The following is a 13,619-nucleotide window of genomic DNA, read 5'->3' on the forward strand; positions in this document are numbered from 1 at the left end:
CACATGTTTATGGGTAGACGATAAAGTGGACATTAAATTTTTTTTCAACATCAATATTTTAGATGAAATATATAGGCCTATAGAATATACAGTGGCCACAAAAAGTATTTTATCACTTTCTGGTGTGGAGTATTTAACATTAGAGGAACACACTCTTTGTTAATGTGATGAACTACACCTGTGGTTACTCTGAAACCTGCCAACTTGAGGGGAACTGACTTCCACTAAAACTAACCAACATCATAATAAATATATTGTTTGAAAGAGGAAAGAAGGCTATAGATATTTTTGAGAACAAGTTTAGAATTATTTGTTTGACCAGATTGCTTTGATATTTTGCCATTAAATTCATGTTGCAATCTCATTAGTCCAGGCAATAACAATAAGGCAAAAATGATCTGATTAAGTTTGAATGGTTGTCAAGGATTGAGTATCTGAGTGGTGAATGTGGTGCAGTAATGAACTTAAAAAAACTTCAGGTCATTATTCAGCAGAGCCGCTATTCAGAGGCCAGTCCCGTTATCTCATTGACATGCAGTCCCAGTGAGAGACAGAGATAGAGAAAGCAACAAGACATTGTCCAGGACAGAGAGAGCGATTGAGGCGCACGGGCAGTGTATGTATAGCGTGTGAATCGACATTTTCAGCGGAATAAAGATTTCAAGTTTGGAGGAATGAGTGTAATCGGGAGAACAATGAGGAACGGCACTGAACGGCACCGAGTATGATCTGACCTGGATTCGGGTGAGGAGTTTGGGAAAGATAGGGTGAGGGGGGTGAGGGCTGATGAGGGATTTACTGCATTGCTGGGTCAAACAAACTACCCCCACCACTGAAGGGAAAAGTAGTAAAAGGAAAAGTGCAGCGACTGAGAAGAAGAAGAAAAAAAAAACAGATCAGACAACGCGGCGAGGAAACGATGGACATAGAAAAGGTAGGAATTCCTCCACATATGGAAATAATTAGTTTACTCATTTAAACTAATAATTAATATGATAAAGGACGCCCAGCTCAACAAGTGTCCTCTTGTTTTGATATATAAATAACTTGATGGACGTGATTATTACATTACATATATATTACATTCCTTGAACCTTCAAGTTGTAAATGAGGTAACTGATTAATTATTGCATTGATGAGTGACAGTAGAAGTCTCTCTGCTAAACGTGTTAGAATGACATGCAGGCATTGGGTATACAGATATAAGAAACATCCATCAGCATTATTTTTCTAATGTATTTATCAGAACAAGAGGACACTTGTTGAGCTGGGCAGATGATCATATACTACAATTATGATCTCTCTAATCAGTATAATCAAATTTGTGATTTTTTCAAGAGAGCTGTTGCATTAGAGTTTGACGAATCTTATTAACTGAACTTTGAAATTTGTTAAATTGTCATTATAATTGATTTTGCTGTGAAAATATTCCAGACAAAATCATAAAAATAATCTTACATTTTTAATACAGTAGATAAATATAATCCGTTTTATTATGGTGTATTTCTATGTTCAGTAGTGACACATTTTGAGAGAGGAACATTTTTTTTATTTTTTTTTATTCAGAAAATACAATATGAAAACTGTCTTGTTCTTTTACTTGATATGTGTATCTAAGATATGATGGGCTACTATATATATATATATATATATATATATATATATATATATATATATATATATATATATATATATATATTTAAGCAATATCACAAGAGCAAGAGTGCGATATGGCCCTACATCAGCACTGCTGTGATTCGGCCGCAGGACGAGTGCTGTAGATAATCACAGCAGTGCTGATGTAGGGCCATTTAGCACGATTGCGAGTGTGATATTCTTATATACAACAGTTCAATGAACAAGTAAATAAAAAATTAGGAAAAACTGAGTACGGTCACAAAAAACGCATTTGTGCATGGAACTACTTTCTTACACGACGGATCAGTTCTGCCATTTTTTTGTTCAAACCAAATGATGCATCCAAGCCTCTCAAAAACATAACTTCAGAACTACTAGTGTCACATCTTGGGCTGTTTCTAACATGTTATTGGAGAAACAAGGATGTGTGTGTGTATGTGTGTGTGTGTTAGTGAGTGAGAGAGAGAGAGAGAGAGAGAGAGAGAGAGAGAGAGAGAGAGCGTGTGCGATCACCTATTGATGATGCTGTAGTCTGTTAGTAAACTTTCTAAAGATAATGTCATTTTGGTGAAATGCATCCTATATTCTCAGTGGAAAAATAGCCGTCCAAGCGGGGCTATTCCTCTCTATTTTGCGGTAGCCAGTGTGCAAGAGCCTTTCACTATAGAAACCGCAATCTCCTTCGCCATTTTGAACAGTATGTATGCAATGTGGAAAGTCCAGTAAGAGGTAAGCGCCTTGAGTTTGTGTAATTAATCAGTCTGTTTTGTCTTTCAGTTGTGATGAGTCTTAATGCTGAAGTTGTTAGTTTAAAGCCGTTTAAAGCTATTTCCTAGTTTTAGTAGTGTAGTAGTAATACAAGCGATCATGGAGCACTGTTGAATATAAACACTGAGTGATGCTGACTCGCTTCACGTCTTACACACAAAAATGGTCTTTTGCCTCCACCTGCTGGCTAAAATATGTAATGTCACAAAATTAAATGTAAAGAGACAGATGGCTCTTAACACATCTGCACTGCTCTTACACTTTAGTTTAGAATGACATGAACACAAGTGGAGTGATACACACAGTAAAGCATCGGAGTGCTGATGGTGTGAGACCATCAGTGCTCATAGAACATCTCTCGTCCAAACAGATTTGAGGACCAGAACTAACTGTTGTGTGTATATATATATATATATATATATATATATATATATATATATATATATATATATATATATATATATACATACAGTGAGATACAGTATATACTATATATAGGCCTATTTGGAAACGTTTTAAAATGTTTGTTTTTTCCCCAAAACTTTGTCCATATATACATACATATACTGTATATACTCTGAATTTGAACTAATTAGGTAGAATGCTCCATACATGGCAATACATGTAAAACACATATTTGAAATATTTGTTCGTATTTTTTTCACTGATAATTTTTTTTTACATACCTGTACATGTATGCAACATATATTTCAAAATATTACAAAAATGGCCGTTTGCATTTATGAACATATTTTCCCAAATACTAGTGGAATTTAAATATGCATATGCTAAAATATATTAACTAATATAATGTTCATATACAGCATGGCCACATGTCAGATTTCTGCATGGGGTTACATCAGTTCCCGTCAGGTAAACATTTGTCCTTTAAGTGATGGTTTACCCAAAAATAAACATTCATTTATTTACTCAGCATTCACATCATTTACTCAGCCTAATGTTGTTCCAAACCCATTTGACTTTCCCTTTTCAGTGAAACACAAAGGGCAAAATGATATCTTCAGTCACCATTTAATTTCATTGTATAGATAAAAAGATGCTATGAAAGTGAATGGTGACTGAGGCTGTAATTCTGACTAACATTTCCTTTTGTGTTCCAGACAAGAAAGAAAGAAAAAATGTCAGCATGAGGGCGAGTAAAAGATGACAGAATATTAATTTTGGGCAAACTATTCCTTGGCAACTGCACATGTGCATGTAAAAAAAGTGAACAAAATCAAGTGAAAACGCTGACGTAAATGTGTTCAAATCCTTGCTTCAAATCTAGTTAAAAATCGAACACATTGATGTCAACTCCACGTGACATTCTCTCAACGTTGATTTCAAACCTTAATGTAGAGTTTTAGATTGGTTTTGCAAGCAATGGTAGTGTGTGGGATTTTTCTTATTTATTTTATAAAAACCTGAATGAAGAACAAATTATAAAAAAACCCAAATAAACCACTTTTCCCTTGAAATTCAAACTAAAAAAACTAAATGAATGCATGCAATCATTGTCTCGGACATATCTGTTAACATTACTCTTTAAAGACCCCATTAAAATTGAAATGCACTCAACTCGTAAATACGATCATTCCAACATGACTTGATCACACCACTGGCTTCGAAGCCTCTACATATGTAAGTGTACTCCTAAAATACTAAATTGTATTTGATCAACCAAAATTTTAACAGATATGCACATTTTAAATTTACAGTCTCTTTGAAATTTCAATTTCTCTTCTGGAAAAATCTTGCACTCAGGGGCGCTAGCAAAGTCCCTTTCAGGTAGGTCAGTTCACTCGGCGGCCATCTTTGGAACACTCCCGGGCAGGCCGGGAAGCTATTTTCAATGTAAACAAGTGCCATAAAAGTGCAGCTCCTATATACTTGAATGGAGAAATACAGAAATCTCCAAAACAGTTAGTCAAGATTGTGATCAAAGAACATATTTGCAATCAGCAGTAAAATCTTACAACAATACAATCATAAACTGTGCTTCTTTAGCTCAGATTACGCAAAAAAAATTTTGTTGTTTTTTCAGGCTGGTTCAGCTAATGCGCATGCTACATCCATTGGCTGTTGGACATTCCAATTTCTCTAATTCATTTTATAGTTGTGGTCCATCTTTGCTAAACTGTCTCTGGTGCTAGTCACCTGCCTCTGACTAGCAATAGCATGTAGCAAATCATGGTTCTGGGCTGTGATGTAAACAAAGGCTTTTGGCTTTTTAAAGGTGCGAATCCTTCAATATATCCTGTTTCAAGAGAACATTACAACAACACAAAAAAGAAAACTGCTCTCATCAAGCTATTTCATGGGGTCTTATTATCTAAAAATAAATAAATAACTGTTGTGAATTGTGGATAAATCAATGGATGCAATCTGTAGGTTTTCAGTGTGCTGTATATCACAAAAAAAAAAAAAGAAAGGAAAGAGAAGAGAAGAGGCAAGATGGATGTCATAAAATAAGAATGTTTTTCAGGGTCTCACTGTATCACTTCATTTGGGTCAAATTCTTCCTCCTAATCCTTCTCCAGTAACACACACATGAGACCGATGGCCTAGTGTAAACACTGCCCATTAGAGATGAAGCTTTATGTGGTGGGTAAACCTGACTGGATTGTTTATTCTGGATCTTTCCACATTGTAGCAGCGCTAGATTTGTGTTTATTCAGTGGGTTGACTCTTGTGCTTGGGAAACACTGTTCTCCTTCAGGGCATTGTGACATTGTGACTCAATTTCATGAACTTAAGACATGCAATAACAATGTCTTATTATGGCTTGGCCCAAACTCTGACTATGAAATTATTATACAGGCTCACACAAACAGGGGTGGCCTTGGAGTCCTTATTTTGATATGTTATGCCACATTACCAATATTATGATGTTTACTCATTAACAAATTCAGCAGTGCAGCACAAGCTCAATAACTGAATTGTCTGTAGGCTTCTAATGAGCAATGATGTGAAACATATGGCTTAGAGGAACACCACCTGTCTAATAAAGAAGTTCATCACATTCCTGTCCTGCTAGAGCTGCCCTGTTTAATGGTAATTATTGTTAATGTGAAAAAGAAATATCTAGAACAAACAACAGCTTTGCCTTCATGAAAACACTTCCCATGCTCATGCACGGGATCACCGGCTGCTAGTGCTTAAACATTGTCAGTACTTGGTTGCACTACTGAGTATTACTGTCTCAGTAAAATGGCTTTTGGTAACATGTTCTATGTGTTGCAGGTTATTTTTATAAACCTTGTTGTGGGACAACAAATGTTATATATTTACCTTGTATCTAAACAGTGCCACAATAATGAAAAATGAAATTGCATTTTATCCAGCTTATGGGAGTTTTTGAGTCAAAGAAACTCAGAATGTGAATTACTTTGCATCTACATAAAAACATATGTTAAACCAACAATATTCCTCCAAATTTTGTCCCAACAGCCTAACAGAGCTGTCTGAACGAACAATTTCATATTAGACAATGTTGCTGATTTGCGAGTTCCCAGTTTGCACTGCAGCATGGATAAATTATGTTGTTAGTGTTACAGGATAATTTTTTGTAGTTTGCTGACTTTATATATGCTGTTATTGTTGTTTTTTGTTGCCACTGTTAGTTAATTGTTGTGTGGTGATGTTAGGAGCTCATTTTTAACTTAATGAGTTTTGTTGATTTTCACCATTACTGAGGTTTGTGTGTTAAGGGTTGAGGTCTATTGCAGTGGTTCCCAACCTTTTTTACTTGAATGTATTTAATGTATAAGCCTATACTAAATATATACTGTATATGTATATTAGTATATATACAGCATGTCCTTTTCAGAAATTTGAATTAAATCCACACATTTAAAGAACCAAATATACTATAAAAAAGTCACTATTAGAAGATCTTGTATATGCTATATCATGTATTGAGCGACATACTAAGAATGGGCCCTAGGTCAAGACTCATGTCAATAGAGTGAAAGAGTGCCCGCTGACATTTTCAGCCATCTATTTTTCCCATTTATTTTTTTTTTGCTTTTCATAAAATCCATAATAAAAGTGTTTTAAGCCATGAACCAAATCAACTAGCTCCGAGGTGAATCACAACATTACAAACGTTGCTCCTGGGCACATTTTGCGGGCTTTGTTGGCAGCGGTTCTCCGATTGGTCAATCTTTCACTGCTGGATCATGGGTAATGGAGTTGTTAACCAGGAATTCCGCAATCAAAAATGATTTTTAAACAATGAATTTGAAATAACGTGGACTGATGGCTTCAACAGAAGCATATACCATAGATGAACAACCTCGGCGCTCACAGTAGGTCTGCCTTTAAAGTTATCGGCAAAAAAACAATTAGTCTATGGAAACCAGTTAGCAAAGCAATGTATAACGCGACAGTCCCATAGACATTCTATAGGTCATTACTCATTAATGAACTGACCGCCTGTTCGCTAATCTTCAACATGTTTTACACTAAACAATCCTTTTGGAATAAACTATGTGTGGAGTTTATTATGATATAATTGCTGTTTTATAAGAGAAGACATGGAACAGTTTCCAACAGGTAAGTATCATTTTACTGCTCTCCCCATTCATTTGTATGGTATCCACAAACAGTGACTTACTGTCATAACACGCTAGTTTACAGTTACGCTCTCTCCTATGGTAAAAACGCGGAGGTTGTTATCTCAGTATAGAAGATCTCTGGCTCTGTTGCCTTCAAGTAAAGCCTGGTTTACTGGACACGTCCCCTTGTCCGCTAGGGTTCACGTGCACAAAGTGACGTCATCGTGGTGGTTGCTTGGCCTTTGCAAAACTTAGACAATTTTTGTTACTTTTTGTGCAGCGCACATTGAGTGCTCCTATCCCATTGGACGAATTCGAGGAAAGGAGCAGGGCACATGCACCTGCACTTGTCAGCCAGCGTAAAACTACTGCGAACTGTATTAAAGGGAAAATGTTTTCATTGTAAAATTACCTGTTGCAGCTCCTCAGTTGTTCTTGTTTAGAAAGACAAGTAAGCCATTACCTCTTGCACACTGAATAAATAGGTCTAAATAATACATTAAAGTTTGGATCGTATGTAATTGAACAGCTCTTTTTTATTTTATACTGTATAAAATAAAAGCATTTTTATTAATATGTGTTTAAATATGATTGGAGTTCAGACAATTATTTTAAATGTAAAAGTCATCCTCTTGACTAATCTGTAAATATAAAACACTACTATCTTAACTGTTAATGTGAATGCTTGAGTTTAGCCATGGATAGACAGACCACTGGTTCTTAAGTGTTTTATTTTTGTTAACCTCTTGCACACAGTGCACCCGCAGAATGGTGCAGTTATGACATCTACCAGCAGGGGCTAACTAGTGTAGCTAACTAGCCAAACCAACTGGCGCTTTCAGTATTGTGGCATTGGTTTCAAGATGCCTCTTTCTTGTGTTAGAACGACAATCCCCCTTTGTCGTGACAGGTGTGGAAGATCTTGACTGGCCTGCACAGAACCCTGACCTCAACCCAAACATCTTTGGCATAAATTGGGCCAATGACTGCGAGCTTGGCCTAATCACACAATCACACAATGCCTGACCTCCATAATGCTTTTGTGGCTGAATAGAAACCCATTTTTAAAATCCCTTCAGCAATTTTCTAACATCTAGTGTTAAGCATTCCTCTGAAGTAGAGCTGCACAATTTACCATATTTAAACTGTGACCACGGTTTCTGCCTCACACACTTAATTAAGCATAATCTTCTGCAGGATTAGTGAGCTAGTAAGCAAATTAGCAGCCAGTTTACAAAAAAAAAAAAAGGCATTGTTCATTCTCATTATGGGCACAATCTACTGATGATAGACCAAATCACAAACTCTTTAGAAGTCAATTTTCACCTCAACTGACCTATCATGCTCTCTTCAGAAGTTTGTAACTGACCAGTCACTGTTTCACTTTCAAGCACGCTCTGAAATATATAGCTGCATATCGTATGGCTCATATGTGCGCTGCTCTGATCAGTCTGTAGCATGTTAAACATACTTGGAACACACATGAGACTCATGATATGGTGTTTTCAGCGGTCTCCAAGAAGTTCTTGGAACAGATGTGCTCAGATTTTTTTTGGTTTGTGCGGTTTGCAAATACTCACTAAACGCGATGCATTTAAAGCACTCCAAGTTTACTTTAATAGCAAATTTGCATAATTACAAATATGTATGGCCAACACAGGTCACTAAACAAATATAAAGTTGAGAGCTGATTAGAGCATTTCGCCATGTTTGGAATGAGGATCACAAAGCTGTTGCCAATTTAACACAGAAACTCAAAGGTCTTCCTTTAGTGGGGGCCTGGGTAGCTCAGTGGTTAAAATATGCTGTCTACCACCCCTGGAGTTTGCTAGCTTGCTAGTTCGAATCCCAGGGCGTGATGAGTGACTCCAGCCAGGTCTCCTAAGTAACCAAATTGGCCCGGTTGCTAGGGAGGGTAGAGTCACATGGGGTAAAATCCTCTTGGTTGCTATAATGTGGTTTGTTCTCGATGGGGCGCATTGTGAGTTGAGTGTGGTTGCCACAGTGGACAGCGTGAAGCCAACACACTCAGCAAGCCACATAATAAGATGCGTGGGTTGACGGTCTCAGATGCAGAGGCAACTGGGATTTGTCCTCTGCCACCCGGACTGAGGCAAATCACTACATGACCACGAGGACTTAAAAGCACATTGGGAATTGGCCATTCCAAATTGGGAGAAAAACCTTTAGTTTTTCCTGCCAAAATGAAGGCTCGAAAACGCATAGCAATGCTGCGTCAATGCAAGTTATGAAATTATTACAGAAACATATTCATATTTTATATATTAATAATAATAGTAATAATAATGATACTTGTATTACAATAATACAGTTTAATACTTAAGTTCACTGGATTAAAAAAAACAAAAACATGAAAAGCTGAAACACAAAGTTCCTCTGTATTTCACTGTTTTTAAACACAGTGAAACCATGTTTTTGTTTTTTGGGGGGCTTACATGAAAGTGCAATAAATCTGTTGAAGTGTTAAAAGAAATCTCAAATGAGAGAATAATTGTGATTAACAATTGTGATTATAATTTTGAGCAAAATAATCGTTATCATTTTAACAACTATTCTGAAGCCTACTTAAAACAGTGGTGGTTAATATAGCTGCAACTCCATATTAATGCCAGTGTTGTAGAGTAAGATATGAACACGATAATAGGAGTAAAATAGGATACAATACAATAATTGTATGTGTTTTAGACAGTTCAATTGATGTTATTATAGCAACGCTATTGTAATCACAAATCTGACTGAAGTGGACTTGCAACTAGTTAACTTTACTGAAATGGTTACTTTCAATAAGTTTGCTCAAATTCAAAATGATATTCAACTTTTGCAGGCTTACATTTAACAACTTATTTATATGTGAAAATACTTGTTCTCAAATACAAGCACATAGAGGGTATGTAGCCAGATTTGAAAGCAGTTCTATTGCGCTGCAGTGTACGTGTCAGCTGTAAATTTAAATTTGATCAATTTCGACTTGCAATTCCTTCTTAGGACCGCATGAAAAGGCTTTACATGTGCAGTTTTCTTTCTTCTGTTAATATATATCCTATTGAAACAGGAAATTGGGGTGGGATATTTCAAAGGGCTCATGTGCAAACAAATTTTTGCAAAAAATTTAGGTACAGTAACATGTTTTTATGAGATCAGGTTGCAATAATTATTGTCAGTGTTCTGTTCTGTATACAGATCTGTATGCCTTCCTTTCATTCTCACGCGGTCTTTCTTGTTCTTATGCTCATATTCTGTAGTGGTGTGTGCTGTGACTTCCTAAAGTGTAAAAGTGAGGTTTACTCTGGAACTGAAGCTGGAACAATGTCACGTTCAGATGAGGTCAACAAGATGACAGAAAATGTCTATAAGGTATGTGTACTTATCCGCTGCAGAGTGACATCTCATCTAATAGATGCACAGACTATTTTTCCACTATTCCTCCTCATTTATCACTCCATCCTGTTATGAAAGCAAAAATGTGCATGTGAGGATTTATTCATTTATCCATTCATTTTGGGAATATAATTACCTATTAATTTGTTAATCGTTATGTCATGATTTACTGTTGATTCTGTGTTCAGGGTATTCTGGACCAGTTTAACCCCAGTTTGAAGAACTTTGTCACTATGGGGAAACACTATGAAAAAGCCTTGACAGGTCAGACATCATTATTTAAAGTTTAGTCATATTATGAGGGGTACAATTTTCCTTGGTAAAAGACCTTATTTTACTATTAAAATATACTGAAAGTTTCAGAACTAAACTCCTTAGTCCAAAAAGAGTGTTTATTGAATTTATTTCTAAAGTCAGAGATCTGAAACATTGACATATGACATTACAAAATAATGATACTTATTCGGTGAAGAATAGATGCTATTATTCTTGAAGAAAAGTTCACCCAAACATGGAAATTCTGTCATAATTTACTCACCCTCATGTTGTTCCAAAACTATAACTTTTTCTTCCGCGGAACACCAGAGAGTGTTCCATCTTTACAATACAGTGGCAATGTATAGTGATTCAGTGTGATGTCTGTGGAGAGCAAGGCTGAGAGAGTGCGGTAAGGCTTGGCACCTGTGGGAAATCACCTCTAACAGCTGTTTCATGTCTGTGTTTTGTTAAGTTTATTTTTAGAAAGATCTCTGATTATTTCAGTCTGATCTTAACAGCTGGAGCAGCACATTTTAGCATGGACTGTTTGGTGAATCTTTGCTTTGCAAAGAGCCTTTTATTGAAGGGGCAGTCAAAACAATATTTGACCCAACAGCAATCTCACAGCATTTCTAAAAGGCAACGCAGTGCAAAATAACCAGTAGAAAAGGTTGAATATGGTAGAAAATGGTCATGAAATGAACTAAAAAACTAAATTATGACAAATAAAATATATATATATATATATAGGTGTGCAATTATTTTCCAGTAAACGTACGGCTATGAAGTAGTTCCAGGTCTTGACCGCATAATGGTTCCATATTACTTCGCCAAATTATTTAAGTTATTTCAAAGAACCCTACAGGCTCTAAAATAAAATTCCACAAGAACTCTCTGGACTTTCATGTATGTTCATCAACATGCCTGCCAAAGAACAATGATGTATTTTGTAATGCACAAACTGCTCTAACATGCCACCTGTCTCTCTCTCTCATTTGCTCTACAGGGGTAACAGTAGCAGCGAAGGGATACTTTAACGCACTGGTCAAACTAGGAGAGCTGGCCAGTGACAGCCAGGGCTCAAAGGAGCTGGGTAAGAGAGTGATGTGTCAGTGCCGGAAATGAAAGTGTAAAAACAAGTGACTACAGCAGAAGAAAATGAAGAGGCAAGCCCGAACAATAAAATGTAGATGAAGAAACCGAGGGAATGCGAGAGAGGGGAAAAGAGAGAGAGGTCTTTGTTGAAAGATTAACAACACCACATGATCTCATTGTATGGCTGAAAACAGCGGGGGTGGAGGAGAGAGAGGGAGGGTGGAGGGCAGAGAAGGAGAGGGAGAGATGCCAAGCTCCACACACACAGTTGCCCATTGGGGGATAAAGAGAGCCAACATCCACTGCTCAGCACAGTGGAACCACAAACAAAACTTTCATCATCAGTGAAACTCAAGAATGAGCAGACAATGGCATGGTTATCACATTCGCAAAATGAATACATTGTTGTCTTTAACTCTGCTCTGCCAGCCAAGGCAGGTTTTTCTTTTTTTTTTCACATTTTCCTTAATTCACAAAGTTCAACACACCTACCTATCTTTTGGTATGAGAAACATGTGTGCCAACATCAATAGTACCATTGAAATATTTACATTGAGAAACACTAGATCAGGTTTTTTTTACTCAAATTTACATTATGTTGGATTGACAGAATAAGTACTGTTATTCTACAGACTTGGTTTTGGGTTTTCCCAAAATCCCTAAACTAAGACCAAAATGATGAATTATCAGTTGTAAATTATCAAGCTACATCCATCAAACTTGGCACAGACCTTCAGACTGTTCTGATCGGAATTGCGGTTTTCACACAGCGGATGATGAAACCTCTGAAAAAACCATTGACTACATTGACAGAATCCATCCATCCATCCATCCATCTGATTGTCTTACTGTTATGTCTGTATATCCCTCAAACTTCAAACTTTATTAAAACAGACAAGGGTTTGTCAAGCCAACATCAAAGTTTGTCCCTTACAAGCTGGTCATCATATTTTGGGGTCCTTGGCATCAAAAAGTTTGAAAACCCCTGCACTAGATCAAAATATTAAAAGTCATTATCAATGTTTCAGGTGATACGTTATTCCAGATGGCAGAGGTTCATCGGCAGATCCAGGTCCAACTCGAGGATGTGGTGAGTATAAGAAAAAAAGTGTTTGAGTGTTTGTGTATGAGAGAGAATGTGCATGTCATTGTCATTCATGACACATTATATTACATATTGTTTTCAGAATTACAGCACATAACCGTTATATTTTGACAAATTAATCTACTACTGTATGTTCAGTTTTTCACATTCTTAGCACACACTTTCTTCTTAGACATGTTTAAGAATGTGGATGTATTTTAAGTGATAATTCCTTTAGTAGCCAGCTCAGAGAACAAGTTATTAAAAGCAAAACCTCAATGTGCCAACTGGATAACTAGCTATTCAATTTAGGTGCTAGATACAACAAACGACATTTAGTACTAAAAGGAAATCATAAAGTGCCAATAGGAACTTTTTACTAAATCAATATATGTACTTTGAATGCAACTCAATTTGCATGAAGTATGTGAGATTAAATAAGTTTAGTAAATTATTAGTTTACATTATCCATGTCTCCATAATCACTGTTTGTCTGGTTGAATCTTGAGTTGTCTGTCTATTTATCCAGCGGGATTTCATTCGTATTAGTAGGTATTTGTACGTAAAGTGTACATGTTTGGATAGACACTGAAACACAATATAAATGCACAGTATTGACAACTTCTCAAATGTAAACATCATTACAGTGTGAGCAGAGGTGTAAAGTAATTGATTAATTATACTTCATTACTATACTTAAGTATTATTTTGGGGGATTTGTACTTTACATGAGTGCAATTTAAACAGAATACTTATACTTTTACTTTTATACTAATTACATTTCCAAAGAGAAAAGTGTACTTTTTTACTCCTTACAA

At 36.3% G+C, this 13,619-nt stretch overlaps 1 protein-coding gene across 1 annotated transcript in view; it reads left to right on the forward strand.

Annotated features, from left to right (window-relative positions):
- Window positions 1–557: 557 nt before the first annotated feature.
- LOC127452623 (brain-specific angiogenesis inhibitor 1-associated protein 2-like) overlaps window positions 558–13,619 on the forward strand; it is a 33,304-nt gene continuing 20,242 nt past the window's right edge. The window contains exons 1-5 of the mRNA XM_051718245.1: window positions 558–934; window positions 10,229–10,340; window positions 10,553–10,628; window positions 11,629–11,715; window positions 12,746–12,807. Of these exons, the coding sequence (XP_051574205.1) occupies window positions 10,293–10,340; window positions 10,553–10,628; window positions 11,629–11,715; window positions 12,746–12,807 (273 nt within the window). The 5' untranslated portion in view covers window positions 558–934; window positions 10,229–10,292. The remainder of the gene's footprint in view (window positions 935–10,228; window positions 10,341–10,552; window positions 10,629–11,628; window positions 11,716–12,745; window positions 12,808–13,619) is intronic.

This window comes from Myxocyprinus asiaticus, chromosome 15 (assembly GCF_019703515.2).
Source record: "Myxocyprinus asiaticus isolate MX2 ecotype Aquarium Trade chromosome 15, UBuf_Myxa_2, whole genome shotgun sequence".
Classification (NCBI taxonomy): Eukaryota; Metazoa; Chordata; class Actinopteri; order Cypriniformes; family Catostomidae; genus Myxocyprinus; species Myxocyprinus asiaticus.